We start from the raw sequence: 17,019 nt of genomic DNA, 5'->3' as shown, positions 1-17,019 counted from the left end.
AAAGCTTTCTCCAGACCAGTTTAATGGAAAATACAAAGCAACAGCAGTGCATCCTGCTCAAACCAGTCCCTCACCAAGGAAACAACACAGTCACTGTGGAATAGTCTGCATTCTTTGAGTATGCAGCCTTTTTAAGGCTCTTAAAAACAATTTATTTGTATACACTGTGCTGTGAATAATAAGATTCACAATAACTGAGTAGGAAATGAAACCAGCTTATCAGTTTCTCTTCTTTCCTAGGATTTTTTAGGCTTTTCAGCTCTTCTGATGCTGCATTTTATACCACCTGCCATGAAGTACTAGGGGGTTGTTATTTGATTTTCATAGGTTCTGTAGTGAATGCATCACAGGTTAAAAAACAAACAACAAAAGAAACAAAAGCCAAACGGACATCAAACCAGTATGCCTTACAGATAAACAGAATACCTTTCTCTATTCCAGACTAATTTAGCTTTAGAAAAGTAAACATATCGAACGTAAGCAAATTATTTTTCTGACAGCTTCCTCACTAATAAATCGGTATTCTGATCAATCTAAGCTATGCAGAGACAGAAAAATATATCCTTAAAGAAAATGAGACATTGTTCATAGGTCAGAAATTTAGTACACTAATCTACACAATACACTCATTTTGAAGTATAAAACCCTGGCAAGTATTTCTGTTGAAAAAAAACCCTAAACCCTAGACTTCAAATAGATGTGGAAGAGAGTATTTCTAGCACTGATTAATAAAAGCATAATTATACTATATATTCAGTGCCAAAATAGAAATAGCACATGCAGCATTTCCTATTTTGAATATAAATAGAATTTAAGTTATTTTGTTAAGAATCCAGGCTCCACTTGCTGTATCCTGGGCATAACGAAAAAATGCCTTCCATGAAAAGTTCATGGTCTCAGGCTTTAATGCTGATTTAATTATTCATTCCGGCCTGGAGATTAAAATGAGTTTCACTGTCTTCACTTCTATGAAGTGAAAATATTGTCAACCCTGCAGGGGTTATCATAAGAGAATCCAGACTTTGTTGGTTTTATTCCAACATCTTATTCCCAGGATCATCTTCTTTCACATTCATGTTGTTTTTAGAATATGCTCAGAACTCAAGACAAAATAAAGATAATACATTTCAAAGATAATACATTTCACAATTACTCTTTCTATGACAACTGTCTAAAAGTTGAGATAATTTCAGTATGTTAAATGTGTGGGCTTTTTTTAAGAATTTGTTTAATGTCTGGAACAAAGTAGTTTCATAGTTCTTTGGGAGGAGGTTGTTTAGTCTTGCTTATAATTTGAAAATATGAGCCACCATTTAGCTACCTTCTGTCTGAAATTCTGGTTCTAAATAGTGTAACTAAGCCAGAACTTGTTTTTTTGAGATGTAGGGTGAATTCCACATTTGAGATCTGACGTGACTCCTACCATTTGCTGATCAGCAGTATGGGATATATTGCTATGATATGGGAAAGGACTGACTTTATACAGATGTTTATTCAGTTTAACAGTGACAAAGTTTACCGGATTTCTTAAAACTATGTAGATTTAAAGGTTTTTTGAATAGATCCCTTCCTTTCAAAACACTTTGCATATTTGATAATAGGAAAATCCATTAAATCTATTAAGTACTATCAGAATATACTATAATAAACATTAAATATTTTCTGAACATTTTAAAGTGCATATTGGCAAATGGGCTGTCTTTGGCTGTGAATGGACTTGGCTAAGGAGCTCAAACACCCTGACTTTAACAGCCATTTTAAAGAAATTTCAATCTAGCGTATAATTTTGCTGGAACTCAAATGCCCAGAAAGACGAGGAGGTTTAATGCAATGCCGAAAAGTAAGTTTCTCTTCTAAGAGAAGGGATAAGGTTGCAAGTGTTATACTTCAAGGCTGTGATCCCAGGTTTCAGTGAGGAAACAATCACACAATTTGCCAACCAGCAATGATGACTAACAAACATTCATAGTAGTCTTAGATATCCATCCCTCCTAATTACTATTCAGTTTGACATTTTAGGGTGCTATTTAGTCATCCACTTCTGTTACCACTTGAAAGAAAGGAGGAGAACGCAAAACCAGAGTGGTTAATTTCACATGCATTAATCTTTGCTTTTCACACAAACCCCAGTAACAAAGACAGGTATACTGGCATATGCAGCTTCTGTTTTAGGTATTTTTCCTAGGTCAAGGCCAACATTTACTCAATGTTCATACAAAATACAGCCATCCTCAGTTGCCTGAGATAGAACAGGGAATGGTGCAGCACTGATGCAACCTGCACTCTTTTGAAGTTTTGGACTCTGGTGCTACCTTTAATTTTTCTTTGTTTTCATGTTTTTTTCTCAGAATTGGTGAAGTCTCTGCTTTGTAGAACTTTAAGAGATCACATACAAATTCTAAAACTAACAGAAATTTAAAAATGAGTACCAACTCAACTTCCCTTAAAACAATGAAATGCATTAACCACCATAATGTTAAGCACTACAAGGTTTAAGTTTTTAAAGTTGAGCACTTCAGTGTGACTCACAAGTCTATTCAGACATTTAAAACCCCAAGAGTACAAGCCATCAAACTTCCTGACTTGCAATTCTTCTGCCACTGTCATTGTCAGCCTTGAAGGCAATACCAGAGGCAGCGGAATCACAAGTCAAAACATGCTGTCAAGTGCCCTAGTCTAAGAATGTCAGCCTTCAGGAAGTGAGGCCATAAATTACTCTCAGGGCTTCTTCTTTTCAACTGGACCCTTCGGCTCCAAAGAAGGACTGTGTAATTATTGAAGTCAGGGGAACTGCAGTAACCACACAGCTAGACGTGTACAGTCCAGGCAACTGTGATTAGCATCTTCAGAGAACCAATCTCAGTGAATTTCAGCAGTGGTGGCTTTATCCTCCGGTAAAGTGACAATTCATAGTGCTCCTGGAATTAAGTATTGTTAATAAGGAATCCTACAGTACTGATTTCACTCTTGATTCAGAAAAAATATCCATTTGAAGCTATACCTATACATTACTACCAAAGACTTCAAAGCTTTTATTTATTTTTTTGATAACTGAACTAAACTAAAAAACTAAAAAGTCATGTAAGCAATGTTCTAGGCACTTTAGCATGTGCTCTACAGCAATATCTTTGACAAACTAAACAGTCAAGCAGGCTCTCAGCCAGAATGCCACATAAAAAGAAACTGTTTTCCTCTGCTTCACTGGTTCAGGAGCACATCCTTCTCCTTCGCTAAATTTAAGACTGAATAAATGTTTCTTTGCAATGTGCTCTTGAGGTTACTGAAGCCAGGCTACTCGCAACACTATTCTGGCTATGCTCAAGGACCATCTTGAAGACCCATATATGTCAAATAAAGATGATTTAGAAAGAAATACAATATTTAAAGACAGAGTTTTGCCATTTTTTAAAGTTAAATTCTTATGAATGTTACAGTTCTGCTAGAAAAAGATAGCAACTCAGCAGCCATGCATTGCCTGCAAATGTTATACTTAAGCCTCAGCTCATTACCACTGACATTTTGTTTGAGGAAATTACCTTTCAAAAGGTTGTAAAATAGGGCTGTCAGACATTGTCAGACAGAGGAACTTGAACAAGTTAGCAAAGAATTCTTGGAATGCTTAAGGGAATAAAAAAATTACGCACTTAAATGTGCTTGACATTCACATTTTCTACTTTAGCTTATCTTGAAACACATCTAGATAGTCGTTTCAGCATACTCACCTCAGCTAGGTAAAATTCATCGTACTGTCTCTTGAAATTTTCTCCTTTGTAGTAGTTACTAGCAGCAACAATCACATCTACAGCCACCATGCTTAGTATGAACATATGAAACACTGATGACCTCATCATTTTCTGCAAAAGAAAAAGAAAATTTTATCATCAAAATGAGTCAACCACATGTATTATAAAGCTTTATTACACTGTCAAAATACAATCAGCTATAATAATATGTTTTATAAAGCTTTTTTACAAAATTCTAAGTTATTAATCTTTAAAAACATTCCAATATATTGCTTCAGCTGGTTTATATATGCAAGATTATATATATATTTTTTTACTTTTCAGTTTGTTATTTGCCAATTGGCTTCTTACTGGAGGTTTATGATGTAACGTGATTTACATTACTTTAGTAAGTTTAAAGCCTAAATCATATTTCTAACTACTCAGTTCCCCTTGGTTAATACTCCATTTTGATTTCTTCATGCAGATCTTACTGACTTGTTCAGGATCAAGTAACATAAATTCTATCTTCATCATTGCCTTTGCTCCAAGAAAGACAAGTGATATGGGATTTTCCCACAGTATTCTCCTGGAGAAGCTGGCAGCCCATGGCTTGGGCAGGTACACTCTTTGCTGGGTTAAAAACTGGCTGGATGGCTGGGCCCAGAGGGTGGTGGTGGATGGAGATAAATCCAGCTGGTGACCAGTCATGAGTGGTGTTCCCCAGGGGTCGGTGTTGGGGCCCATCCTATTTAATATCTTTGCTGATGATTTGGACGAGGGAACTGAGTGAACCCACTGTAAGTTTGCAGATGACACCAAGTTGGGGGGAAGTGTCTATCTGCTGGAGGGTAGGAAAGCCCCGCAGAGGGACCTGGTCAAGTTGGATTGATGGGCAGAGGCCAATGGGATGATATTCAACGTGGCTAAGTGACAGGTCCTGCACTTTGGTCACAACAACCCCATGCAATGGTACAGACTTGGGGGAGAGTGGCTGGAAAGCTGTGCAGAGGAAAAGGACCTGGGGGTGCTGATTGATGCTCACCTGAATATGAGCCAGCAGTGTGCCCAGGTGGCGAAGAAGGCCAACAGCATCCTGACTTGTGTCAGGAATAGTGTAGCCAGCAGGACCAAAGAAGTGATCGTCCCCCTGTACTCAGCTCTGGTGAGGCCGCACCTCGAGTACTGTGTTCAGTTTTGGGTCCCTCAGTACAAGAAGGACATCGAGGCTCTGGAGTGTGTCCAGAGAAGGGCTACAGAGCTGGTGAAGGGCCTGGAACACAAGTCCTGTGAGGAGCGGCTGAGGGAACTGGGGTTGTTTAGTCTGGAGAAGAGAAAGGTCAGGGAAGACCTTATTGCTCTCTACAGGTACCTGAAAGGAAGGTGTAGGGAGCTGGAGGTCAGCCTCTTCTCACAGATAACTACTGATAGGACTAGAGGGAATGGCCTCAAGTTTCGCCAGGGGAGGTTTAGGTTGGAAATGAGAAGAAATTTCTTCTCGGAAAGAGCAGTCAGGCATTGGGATGGGTTGCCCAGGGAAGTGGTGGAGTCACCATCTCTGGGGATGTTTAAGGAAAGGTTGGACGTGGTGCTTAGGAACATGGTTTAGTGGGTGATATTGGTGGTAGGGTGATGGTTGGACCAGATGATCTTGGAGGTTTTTTCCAACCTTAATGATTCTATGATTCAACAAATGTGAAACTCTTGCCTAAAAGTATATATTATTCTATAGTAGATCTCCACATCTGGCCCAATAAACTTGAAGTATCTTCAAGGTCCCTTCTCTGCCTTGACAAGTTTGTATGTAAACCTCTACATAAGCATGTTTAAATGTAGGTGAGATGAACTCCACCTGGGACTGTTGAATGGGCAGCCATGTGAAATGCTGACAGCCTCCTAGCAGAGCTTCACATATCTGTGCACTAAATGCTTTTTGTTACCCGTTCTAGAAGAACATGGTGTTACTATACATTAAACCATCTGTGAATGAATGGTCACTAATATCTACAGTTTTTTAGAATCACAGAATCACAGAATGGTCAAGGTGGGAAGGGACCTCTGAAGATCATCTAGTCCAAGCCCCCTGCCGAGCACGATCACTTCAGCACATTGCACAGGATGGCATCCAGGAGGGTTTTGAATATCTCCAGAGAAGGAGACTCCACAACTTCTCTGGGCAACCTGTTCCAGTGCTCTGTCACCCCAACAGTAAAGTGCCCCATCATATTCAACTGGAACTTTCTGTGCTTCAGTCTGTGCCTGTTGCCTCTTGTCCTGTCACTGGACACCACTGAAGGAGCCTGGCTCTATCTTCTTCTCACTCTCCCTTCAGGTATGTATAGAAATTCAAGAGATTCCACATTCTCTTTTCTAAGCTAAAAGTCCCAGCTCTCTCAGCCTTTCCTCATAGGAGAGGTGCTACAGTCCCTTAATCATTTTTGTGGCCCTTTGCTGGACTCTCTCCAGTATGTCCACATCTCTCTTGTACTGGGGAGCCCAGAACTGGACCCAGCACTCCAAGTGTGGCCTCACCAGTGCTGAGTAGAAGGGAAGGATCACCTCCTTCAATCTGCTGGCAACACTTTTCCTAATGTTGCCCAGAGAGCTGTTCGCCTTCTTTGTGGCACATCGCTGACTTGTTCAACTTGTCCCTCCAAACTTGCAAGGACTTTTCTGCTAAGCTACTCTCCAGCTGATTGGTCTTAAGCCTATACTGGTTTATTCCTTCTTCAGCACAGGACTTTGCACTTCCCCTTGTTGAATATCTTGAGGTTCCTGTTGGGTCAGTTCTCCAGCCTAACAAGGACCCTTTAAATGGCAGTACAATCATCTGCTGACCAGCCACTCCTCCCAGTTTTCTATTATTTGCAGAGTTGCTGAAACTCTGCTGCTGCAGAGTTGCAGGTCATTAAAGAGGATGTTGATGAACAAAGCATGGCCTTGCAAGAACATTGTCCAGATCCCTCAGCAATCATGGGTGTATCCCATCAGATTGCATGGACTTCTGCATGTTCACTTTGTTTAAATGTTCCTTAACCTGATCCTCTTCCACTAATGGTTCCAGACTTTCTCATGAGTTTCAGGACCTGGGATTCCTGAAGGTCAGTCTCACCCATCAAGACTGAGGTGAAGAAGGCACAAAGTATCTCAGCTGTTTCCACGTCACCAGCTTCCCTAACCCATTCGGCAGCAGGCCCACATTTTCCCTAGTCTTCCTTTAGCTGCTGTTATACCCATGGAGGCCCTTCATGTTGCAGATTCAACTCCATGTGGGCTTTGACTTTCCTAATCCCATCTCCGCCCAATAGTAGCAGTACCCCATCTCTGCTCAGACAGTAGCTCTGTATTCCTCATGGGTTACCTGGTCCAGCTTCCACCTCATGTGTGCTTCCTTTTTATGTATGAGTTTTGACAGCTGCTACTTTTTCATCCATGTGAGACTCCTGCCACAGTTGCTTGATTTCCCACACTTGGGGATGAAACATTTTGAAGCCTGTAGAAGATCCTTGAAAATCAGCCAGCTGTTCTAGACTCTCTTCTCTGCAGAACTGTATCTGACAGAGTTCTCCCAATCAGATACCCAACCAGAAAAAGTTTCTCCTGAACTCCAGGGTCATGGCCCTGCTTTTAGCTTTATCCCCTCCTTGCAGAACCCTGAACTCCAACATTTCATGGTCACTGCAGCCAAGGCTGCCCCAACTCTCACAACCCAACCAGTTCCTCTTTGTTTCTAAGAGATCCAGCCAGAACACCTGCCATCATCATCTCCTCAGCCTGTGTTAGGAAGCTACCATCACAGCACTCCAGAAATCTCCTGGATTGTTTGCTCCCTGCTGTGTTGCACCTCCTGCAAATATCAGGGAGGTTAAAATGCCCCTGAAAAAATTGGGGGACTGTGAATGTGAAAACGTTATAGTAGAAGTAAGTAACATATGTATTTACATTTGTAAGGATATATTAACTGTTAGAAGACTTGTACACATATTTGTAAAATACTAACTCGGTCTTCAGTGAGCTGAGGCTATGTTGACAAATATATATTTACATTTTATGTTTAACCCTGCCAGGAGCTTAGGGTCTTATTAGGGTCTTGACTGAACTAGAGTCCTGCTGTGTTTTACTTACTGTTTTTTTTTTTTTGTCCTTTTTTTTTTTTTTTTTTTGGTGATCAAACTAGAACAGAGTACACTACATATGGAAGGCTGCAAGGACCAGCAGTTGTTCAGGATTTTAGCAAAGACCTGCTAAAAGGAGAATTCATTCTCTTTGAATTCCACTTAAATTGCAGTGGAGTGGAGGATTTGCGCAGATGTATGCATTCAGCTAACAGGAGTGCCTCTTGCCTCTTAACATCTGGATTTAATCTGTGATTCACTGTTAACATTGGAGACAGAGGACAGTCCAACGCTAATTCCAACTGGCTTTCTTTTGACCCTAGTGGCACAAAAAAATGCTTATATATTCCCACCAAGAAAGGGAGACTTAGGAGACTGACAGGCAGAAATGTACATAACAAGCCTTGGCTCATAACAATGCCTAAAGTGCAGTGAAGTCACTAAAACTTGAGTGGCTAAATGAGGTCTTGCTTTTATTTTTAATGTACAAGGCATGCTATCAGGGTACGATAATAAAAGACATGACTACTGTTTTCAAGCATGCATTTTTGTAAGTGTATGATTCAAAACAGGTAGCATCTTATCTGTTACATTTCTATTTCACACAAGTTCTAAACAGACAGCTAGTCTCTCTGCATATTTTACACTGTATTTTTAATAAGTGTCAAAATTTCCTTCATAGTAACAAAAAGTATTCTGTCTCAATTGTGAAAGGACTTGCTAAAAAAAACTAGTAAGTCAGGCTGTAAAATGCGCTTTTCTCTCCCTTTGTAAAAACAAAAACAAAATCAGGAAAGAAAAATGGTACTAGAAGACTAAACATACATAAACCACCTTGGTATACATGTATAAACATGCATATTATCTCATTACGGTCTGTATCTTGGGATACTCGTAAAAAGGTTTTCCAGTGCTATATTTAATTCTGGAAAAAAAAAATGCAAAAATGTAAATAATATGCTAACAGAAGTATAATAAGCTCAGTAACATTCAATAAAGCTTCTTGTCAATTACTAAATGCTGCCTTCCCCTCTCAGATAAACTGAAAGTAGACAATTTAGCTAACAGTATTATGTTTGCATATCACAATTCAGCACCAAGATAATAATGAAAGAGGTCCAGACAGGATACAAGCTAGGCACTGGCTATATAAAGGCAGCAACACCTGGATGAGGCAGCAGATTAGGAGATGGCTGTGGCAGGCAATGTCAAAAGCATCCTGTTGCTAGCAGAAAGACAGAAAGCCCAAAGGGCCTGCAAGACGCAAGTATGTGAGCACATGCACAGCAAAAACACTATGCTGAGGAGACCCAAATCAGAAACTTATTACTTTTAAATCCCAGGACTGGGCTGCTCACAGGCGCCATATATGCATCCTGTGGCTTCATATTCTATTATAACTTCTTGGTATCAAAGGTGAATATATGCTCATTATATATAAGCACAAAATATTCTTCCTGGAGGAACAAATAACTGGATTTAGATTAGCTGTGTGACCCTTTATGACATCTTTATTACTGTGCCTTGAAACATCGAATGGGCTACTTTCTTATTTTTTTCTTTAGCATTGCAAAATCTAGCTGCTCACCTGTCATGAACACTATACATGATAAGCTTCCTTCCTGTTGGCCTCTCTGTGACAGACTGCAATATCCTTAGGAGATCAGTCTAGCCCACACACCTACTGTGCCCAGCTTCCCCCCTACTTTCATCTGTCTTATTTTGTTCCTTTTGCATCACATAATTTAATTCGGATTTGTACCCTTGAAGTGGCTCAGCTGCACCTCTATTGTAATGTTTGACCACGAGTCTTCACTGTCTCTACAAATTTCTGTAGGACATTTGGAATGAAGTGTAAGAAAAAGCTGAATTTAGCCCACAGCACTTACCCAAGCCTTAAAAATTATTTTGGATCACCAGATTAGCAGTGTGTCATTTGGAGTACAGCCCTTTTCAGAGCACAGAGCCATGGAAAATTCTCTTTGCAAACTTCAAAGGGACATAATGCCAGGTTTTGTTCTTGTTTAATTTACTGACCTTTTTCAGCCCTTGGATGTACGTTTCTTAAACTGTGCAGGAATAAGATGAGAGAAATGTTCTGATGTTGCTGTCAGCCAGTTGCATGATGGGAAAATTGACTCTAATATTAAATTGGACTACGATTAGCTGTGCTGAAGCAGTCTCAAGTGAAATGTCCTGTTGCTGCCATCAATCAGCTACAGCAGTGAAGAATTTCTTACATCTACTGTGAGTCACTTCTAATGCCAGCATCCGGCTTCACGCAGGATGACATTTCTCAGTGTCCAGGACAACAATGTGATGAACGTGGATGGCACAGGGCATTAAACCTTCCAGGGCCCCCAAAACCAGTGTAGGACAAACCTTGAACAATCCAAACTCTTTCAGTGTTTGGAAACACACAAGGGAGTTGAACATTTGCTTTGTGAGTAGACTGAAATTTCATGAGAGCAGGAAAGCCTTCTAAAATTCTACATTTTTATTTTTTCTTTGCATTAGGAATGTGTTTATTACAGCTGAGGCACTCTAAATGAAAACAAACAAACAAACAGCCCCCCTTATATTTAACATTGCAGATTCACCCAAAAGCTCAAGTAAGCAATGACATGAATTGCTGACTGGAGAATACTACCTGGGTCACTTAGTCTGACAGAGCTTTACCACACATGGGCCTAAAGCAGGCTTTTGTCACTCCAGGAGTGTCAGAACATAGTACACTGCTCTAATACTCCTTCCAGCTTCCTACATGGCAGAGGGAGGATGAGTGACATAAATTGGCCTTTGTCAGCTCTCTGCTGTGGAGGATATCCACAGCTGCTGCCACCTTACACAGCCAGAGCCATATATGCCCTGGGTTAGGAAAGCAGCACTCCATGCAAAATGCAGTCACGATGCAAACTAGAATAACTAAATGAGATGGAAGTATGTTTTCCTGATGCTAAACACCTTTTGGGGGCTCTACTTGTATCAGGTCATTCCTTATACCACCATCCTTTACATCCTATTTTTATTTCAAGTCTATAACAGACCTTACTTACCAAGTGAGCAGGTATGCATTGCAAACTTCTAGGGTCTGACTGACCTACTAGTAACATGTGGGCTATTTTACCCTGATGTTACTAGCTCAAAACTGGCCAAGCCGGTAATGCTCAATATTATCACATGAAACCTTGAAAGAGGTGTCTTCACAGGGGGCAATGGTTTTAGTTCAGATTTATGGAAATTCAGACTGCATTTGACAATAATTAACTCTTGGTGATTACCTAAAGAAAAAATGCTGTGACAAATTGGCCTGAAGAATAAAAAAAAATACCTACAAAGTCCTTAAGTTTATTAGTACTGAGCAACACACGGTGACAATTTCATACACAGAAGAAGTTCTGCTTGTTTTGGCCATTTAATGCGTTAAAAGCTCAGAGGACATAATTGTCAGACTGGCAGGGCAGCTCTTAAAAGTACCAGATCAATTAATGAGCAGTGTAAACATCATTTAACTAAAAGACTTTGATAACTCTCTATATGGGTATGCAGTCTTTTTCCTAAGTTAATACTCTCAAAGTTTGTATCCATCAACAGGAAAAATACAAAATATCTTTGCATTTTAGATATACTTTAACATTTCATAAAACAGCAGCATCTCCTCCTCCATGTTTGAATAGGATGGCTTGGGCAAGCTGTTTACTCCCTTTTCGTCTTCATTAGCTTTTGTCGTTTACCTAAGGAAGCTAGGTCCTGCTAAAATACTCCAGCAAAGCTTGCAGACATGGCTATCAAAAGACTGTACATTAGCTACATGATTATTGTGGTTAATTTTGCACCTATCATTACAGTGGCATTGTGGATTATTTGTACTAATGTCTACACACGCCTACTGCAACACGACCCGTTCAGGTAGCTAGAATAGCTTTTGGTTTATGAAAGTTGTTATTTACATGTGGACAAGAGAGTTTATATTTTTATATTTTAAAATAGTTATCACAATTGAAAAGGTTATATTTATGCTACTCCAATCTTTTTTGCTCACAGGCCTGTTACAGCCTAGATTGTGCCAATGTAGTGGCATGAAGGCAGTATGACTTCTAGCTCATTTCCATGTGCGGCACCACCGTGACTTGTGGGGGCATTAGAATTTGTAACTGCACTGTAAGTCTTATGGTACCTGGTGCTTTTCTTAGAGCACCACTAGCTGGAGTTACGTGAGTATCACAGAATACAAAAGCATTGTTCAGAAAAGCTAATAGAACATTACTCAAGTTCGTTATGGCAGCACAGAAAACAGTAAGTCAAATAAAAAAATAAAATGCATTATCGGTAAATTCTCATACTTTTTGGCCTTATCCTCAGAGCTTGACCCACAACACCAAAATACGTATAGAGGGATCATGTGTTTTATATAGTAGGGACAAGTTAAGATGTATGCACAGAATTCTTACCACTAAGAAAGCAACATGGAAAACGGTCACTCAACTTGCTAGCCAATTTTGGTTTGATATTGGCAGCAGGAGACATAACATGCCTCAGAGTCTATTATAAGGTACAGGTCCTGCAACACATCTAGAATTAACAAAAAGAAAGCTTGACTTCTAGGATTCTGTGCAACATGATTTCTAAGAGTCACTGAGTAAAGACTCCATCTTGGCCTAAAGAAAAGACAAGGTTTGATCCTGTACAGGTTTATTATACTTGTGGTGTTTATTTAATCTTTTTCTTTCTTCTTTTTTTTTTTTTCTTTCTTTTTTTTTTTTTTAATGAAGTGCTTGAAGATACCTTGTCTATGAAAGAAGCTTTAGAAAATCACATTCTATACACTGCTAATCATAGATAATTCATAGCATGAATAGGATAAATTTGATTTTCATCTTGTTGGTTAATGGCCATCTGAGCAAGTACAAAATTGTGAAATTGCAGAAAATTTTCCCTTTTGTTTGCAGAACATTGTAGAGCATTTTACAAGCTGTGTAACTAATTTTCTATAAACCATTTTGCTTTCAACCTACTTTATGACTGCCTGACAAAGATACACTTGTAAGGAGAATTTAGCAAATTATTCTCATGCTCTGCAATCTGTACATTTATGGGAATTATTAAGCATTAACCACAAATTTTAAGGGAACAGGCTTTTTAATATCTTATACTGATGCAGTTATATATCAATGTACGGCATTATAAACCACTATAAATCTGAGATATCATCTGTATTGCAGAGGAACTTCCAGGTGCTGGAGACATTCAAGTAATGCAACTTCATTGATGAAACAAGGTGAAGGGTGAGCTTGAAAGACACTGAGAGGGATGGCATATAGACAGTGCAAAGAAAATCTCAGCTCAGACATTCACAACTTCGGTGAAAGCAGGGAGGTAGTCCCTCCTTTCAAATACAAGCTGCCTGTCCCAGTGAAGTGAGAATTGAACAATTCCTCACCAGTTTAGGCAATGGAAACGGTTGCTTTAGCATTCTTCATGAAGGCAGAGAACCTTTCAGGGCAGTGATATAGTAGAGATGGATGTAAAGACCCTTTCAGGTACAATAGTCTAATGGAAAATCTCCTTGAAAACTCTAGTAACTTTAAGATGATCTTGTACATCATGGAGAACCTTTGTTCACAGTCATAGGAGATAATGCAGAAGATATGGAGATATTCAAGGAAGCACAAAACCCCACAGAACAAATAAGATCTTAACTCTTGCAAGTTTTAGAATATGCAGTCAGAAACCTTTCTATAAATGCTATATATCTGGCTGCTGCAGAGGTGACTCTAGTCTGGCAGAAAGAACAGCGTGGACAGAAAACTGCCCTGGCATGAAAAATATTCTACGCATTTCACTTTACCATGCTTCTCTTTTCCACCTTCTACCTTATCTGATCAGCATGTAAAAGTTGAGGATCTATGTGTTTTTACACGGTGTGCTATTTCTGTGGCCTCAAAAAAAGCTGCAAATGGGAGTATTATTGAATAATGGCACCATATCAGAACAGGACAATATGACATACCAGAAGATGCAAATATGTGCTCTAATATGCAAGCACAGTCCTGCTTTTCATGCTATCATAATACATTTTTTAAGGCAACACATATCACTTTCAGATTATTTGTAGCTAAAATTATACAAAAATCAGCAGTTGTCAAGGTCTATCTTCCAATAATCTGAATGTATTTTTAATATAAGCAAGTCACTGAATTGTTTGAAAATACAAACAATTCATGAATCTGTTATATTGTACCAGACCTTCCTGTCTTCTTTTGCTCAGCAAATTTTGATGAAAATAAAAATGTACTTGAAAAGACGAGAACAGAATTCTAGTCAAAGAAAAAAATTAAAGTCAGTAAAACAGGAAGAAAGAGAATATACACTTAGGAAGTAAATGAATGGAAGTAGTGGTGGAAAGCTTATCGAAGAGAAATGAAAACCTGTAAGACATGACTTTTACAATTAACCAAACTTTAAAGGGAAAAGTTTCTGTCAGAAATTATATACTCTTTTCCCCTACATCCTAGATTTGATAGCCAAAGCCTTATTTCTGCTACAGGGCAAAAGACTGTTGCATATGCCTTTTTCAGACAAGCTGTATTCTGTTAATTCCCATCCTGTAATAACAGAGTAAAGCAGTAGTATAGATATGCTACCACTAACAGTAGCCACTTTTCTCCTTCCATAAACTTCCAAGAGAACAGTCAATAAGAGAAATGGTGACTCTTCTGCCCTAAGAATCCATGAAATAATGGCTTCTTTGAAACTAAATGAACCTCCTCCTCCTCACCAGTTTATAAATCAGCTAGCGCAGATATGTCATTTTCTTTGCAAAAGATACAGAGGAAGTAAGCAGCCTTTCAGTGCCTGCAATCTGACTTAGAGAAATGGAGAGCTGCAGCTGCAACATAAAAGAAACCTAAAAATACTACTTAAATTGTTCATGACAACAATAATGCATAAGGATTGTTACCTTCCTCTCAGATTTTAAAACTCTTAGTACGTCTATCATCACCTCAGCAGTAATTTTCTTAAAGCTGCATACTCTGAAATTCAAAACAGAACTGACATAAGATGAATACAAATTTAACTCTTTTTTTTTCTAACCATTGCAACAATGTTCAATTCAGCAAATACAGTGAGTCAAAAGAATTATTTTATACAAAATGAAACAAAATAGGCCAAAGTAATTTTTGGTTTATTTCTAGTCTCTTCACCTAAGCTGTAGGGATGAAGAGGACCCTGCACTTCAACAAGATATAATTAATCACCTATCTGTCCTGTGTGGATTCGTATGCTTCCTAGCACCATAGTACTTTCAGAAATAAAGCCTACAGCTTCTTTTCCTTTCAAAATAAAAAATATTCTACATTTTCAAATTATCATTGATCTCTTAGCAGCAGCTTAGATATCTGAATTAGTTTAAAAGCACAGTGGCAAATGCACTTAATGTCAGATGCAGGAAGAGGTAAAGACCCAACCTAACACTCCCACCACGCTACATTATGGATTAATATACCATATATATACATAAATGCATTTTAAAAAGTATGTACACACATCTGTATATATGTATGTGTGTGTATAAACACACTTAGAGAGTAGGCCAAATTTCTAGCTGATTGTTGATGCTGTGCTCTGTTGGTGACATTATAATGGATGCTTTTCACATTCTTAATCTACATTTTCTAATTTTCTCTGAAATCTCAAGTTGCTTCAGAAACTGCATTACAACATTATATTTACATATTGTTTCTGAATCCTTTAGATATCACGAATCATAGAATAGTTTGGACTGGAAAGCACTTTAAAGATCATCTAATTCCACTCCCCTGCCATGGGCAGGGACACCTCCCACCAGACCAGGTTGCCCAAAGCCCCATCCAACCTGGCCTTGAGCACCTCCAGGGATGGGGCATCCACAGCTTCTCTGGGCAACCTGTGCCTCACCACCCTTGTAGGAAAAAAAAATCTTCCTAATATCTAATCTACATCTACTACCCTATTTTAGTTTAAAACCACTAATACTTGTCCTATCACTCCACTCCATGACAAAGAGTCTCTCTCCTGCTTTCTTTTAGGTCCCCTTTAGGTTCTGGAAAGGCCCTCTTTAGGTACTATTTTATGTATGTTAACAATGCTGACATTTCCTATTTTTGTATATTTTTATTTTGAAAATATGTTAACCACAAAAAGGAAAAAACAAACAAACAAGCAAACAAAAAAACAGCGTAATAATAATGTCCTGCTTACTATGTAGCAGGACAGCTCCATCTCTAAGACTAAATCTATTTGTCATTATTCAAAAGCTGTACCATGTACAAGCAGTGGTACATAAAATATTGATCACTCCTATGGCAACACATTAACTCTGTTTTTGACTAGTAACCGATTATGACATGTGCTTCAACTTTCCTCCAAATTGCAGGGGTTATGAGTGAGTACATAAGGAATTTGGAACCCCCCTGCCCTATGGTGAAGTGATGGTGAAAAAGCAGAAATAAAACCCAAATGTTTCAAAGGCTGTCTAATATGAGAACAGCAATAAATATGTCCCTCTGAATAACTTCTTTTCCAGTATAAAAATATGTGTGTGGAAGCATTTAGTTCCCCCTTCAGACATTTTGCTGCCAGAATTTCCAAACGACATAAAAATGAGGTTCTTAGAAAGCAGATCCTTAAGGAACTTTTCTTTAGTGGGTTTTCTTTTTACTACTATTGAATTATGCTATTTGCATTTCCCAGACAAAGACTGGGAATCCCATCCTTCGTGGAAAAGTTCCAAACTCAAGTAGAGTTACTTATCTTCTCATAGGTCTTATTACAGCTTTTTATCTTACTACAGCACTTACAGCATGAGTGTTTTGAAATTCTTTAATGAGCTAAATTTCAGTGCTTTTTCATAGCTCTTAGATGGTTGAGCTGTTTAAAATTTCCAGAAGTACTTGGTCAGCATTAGAAGTACCAGAATACGTCAATTCTTTGAAAACTTCCCTTCCTAACCGAAAACTGCCAAATGTGTGCTTTGTGCAATTCTACCCAGAATTACTGAAAATCTTTTCCTGGGTTGTGCTGCTCATTTGTATCGATTATTGATTTCTGATTGCAATGCCTTGCCTAATAGAGTTTTAATCTTCTGGGTTACTGTGTGTACTTGTCTTAGGAACACAAAGTACTATATAGTTCGGATAGGC

General features: G+C 38.7%; 1 protein-coding gene across 2 annotated transcripts in view; it reads right to left on the bottom strand.

The window, feature by feature from the left end:
* The window catches only part of NALCN (sodium leak channel, non-selective), a 224,888-nt gene that overhangs the window by 104,501 nt on the left and 103,368 nt on the right, over positions 1-17,019 (bottom strand). For both annotated transcript variants that reach the window (XM_035557055.2, XM_035557056.2), the window contains one exon: positions 3,723-3,854. In XM_035557055.2, coding sequence (XP_035412948.1) covers positions 3,723-3,854 — 132 coding nt within the window. The remainder of the gene's footprint in view (positions 1-3,722; positions 3,855-17,019) is intronic.

The sequence above is a fragment of the Cygnus atratus genome, chromosome 1, assembly GCF_013377495.2.
Source record: "Cygnus atratus isolate AKBS03 ecotype Queensland, Australia chromosome 1, CAtr_DNAZoo_HiC_assembly, whole genome shotgun sequence".
NCBI classification, from domain to species: Eukaryota; Metazoa; Chordata; class Aves; order Anseriformes; family Anatidae; genus Cygnus; species Cygnus atratus.
Note: the sequence above shows the minus strand (reverse complement) of the source record. Positions and strands in the feature narration are given on the sequence as shown.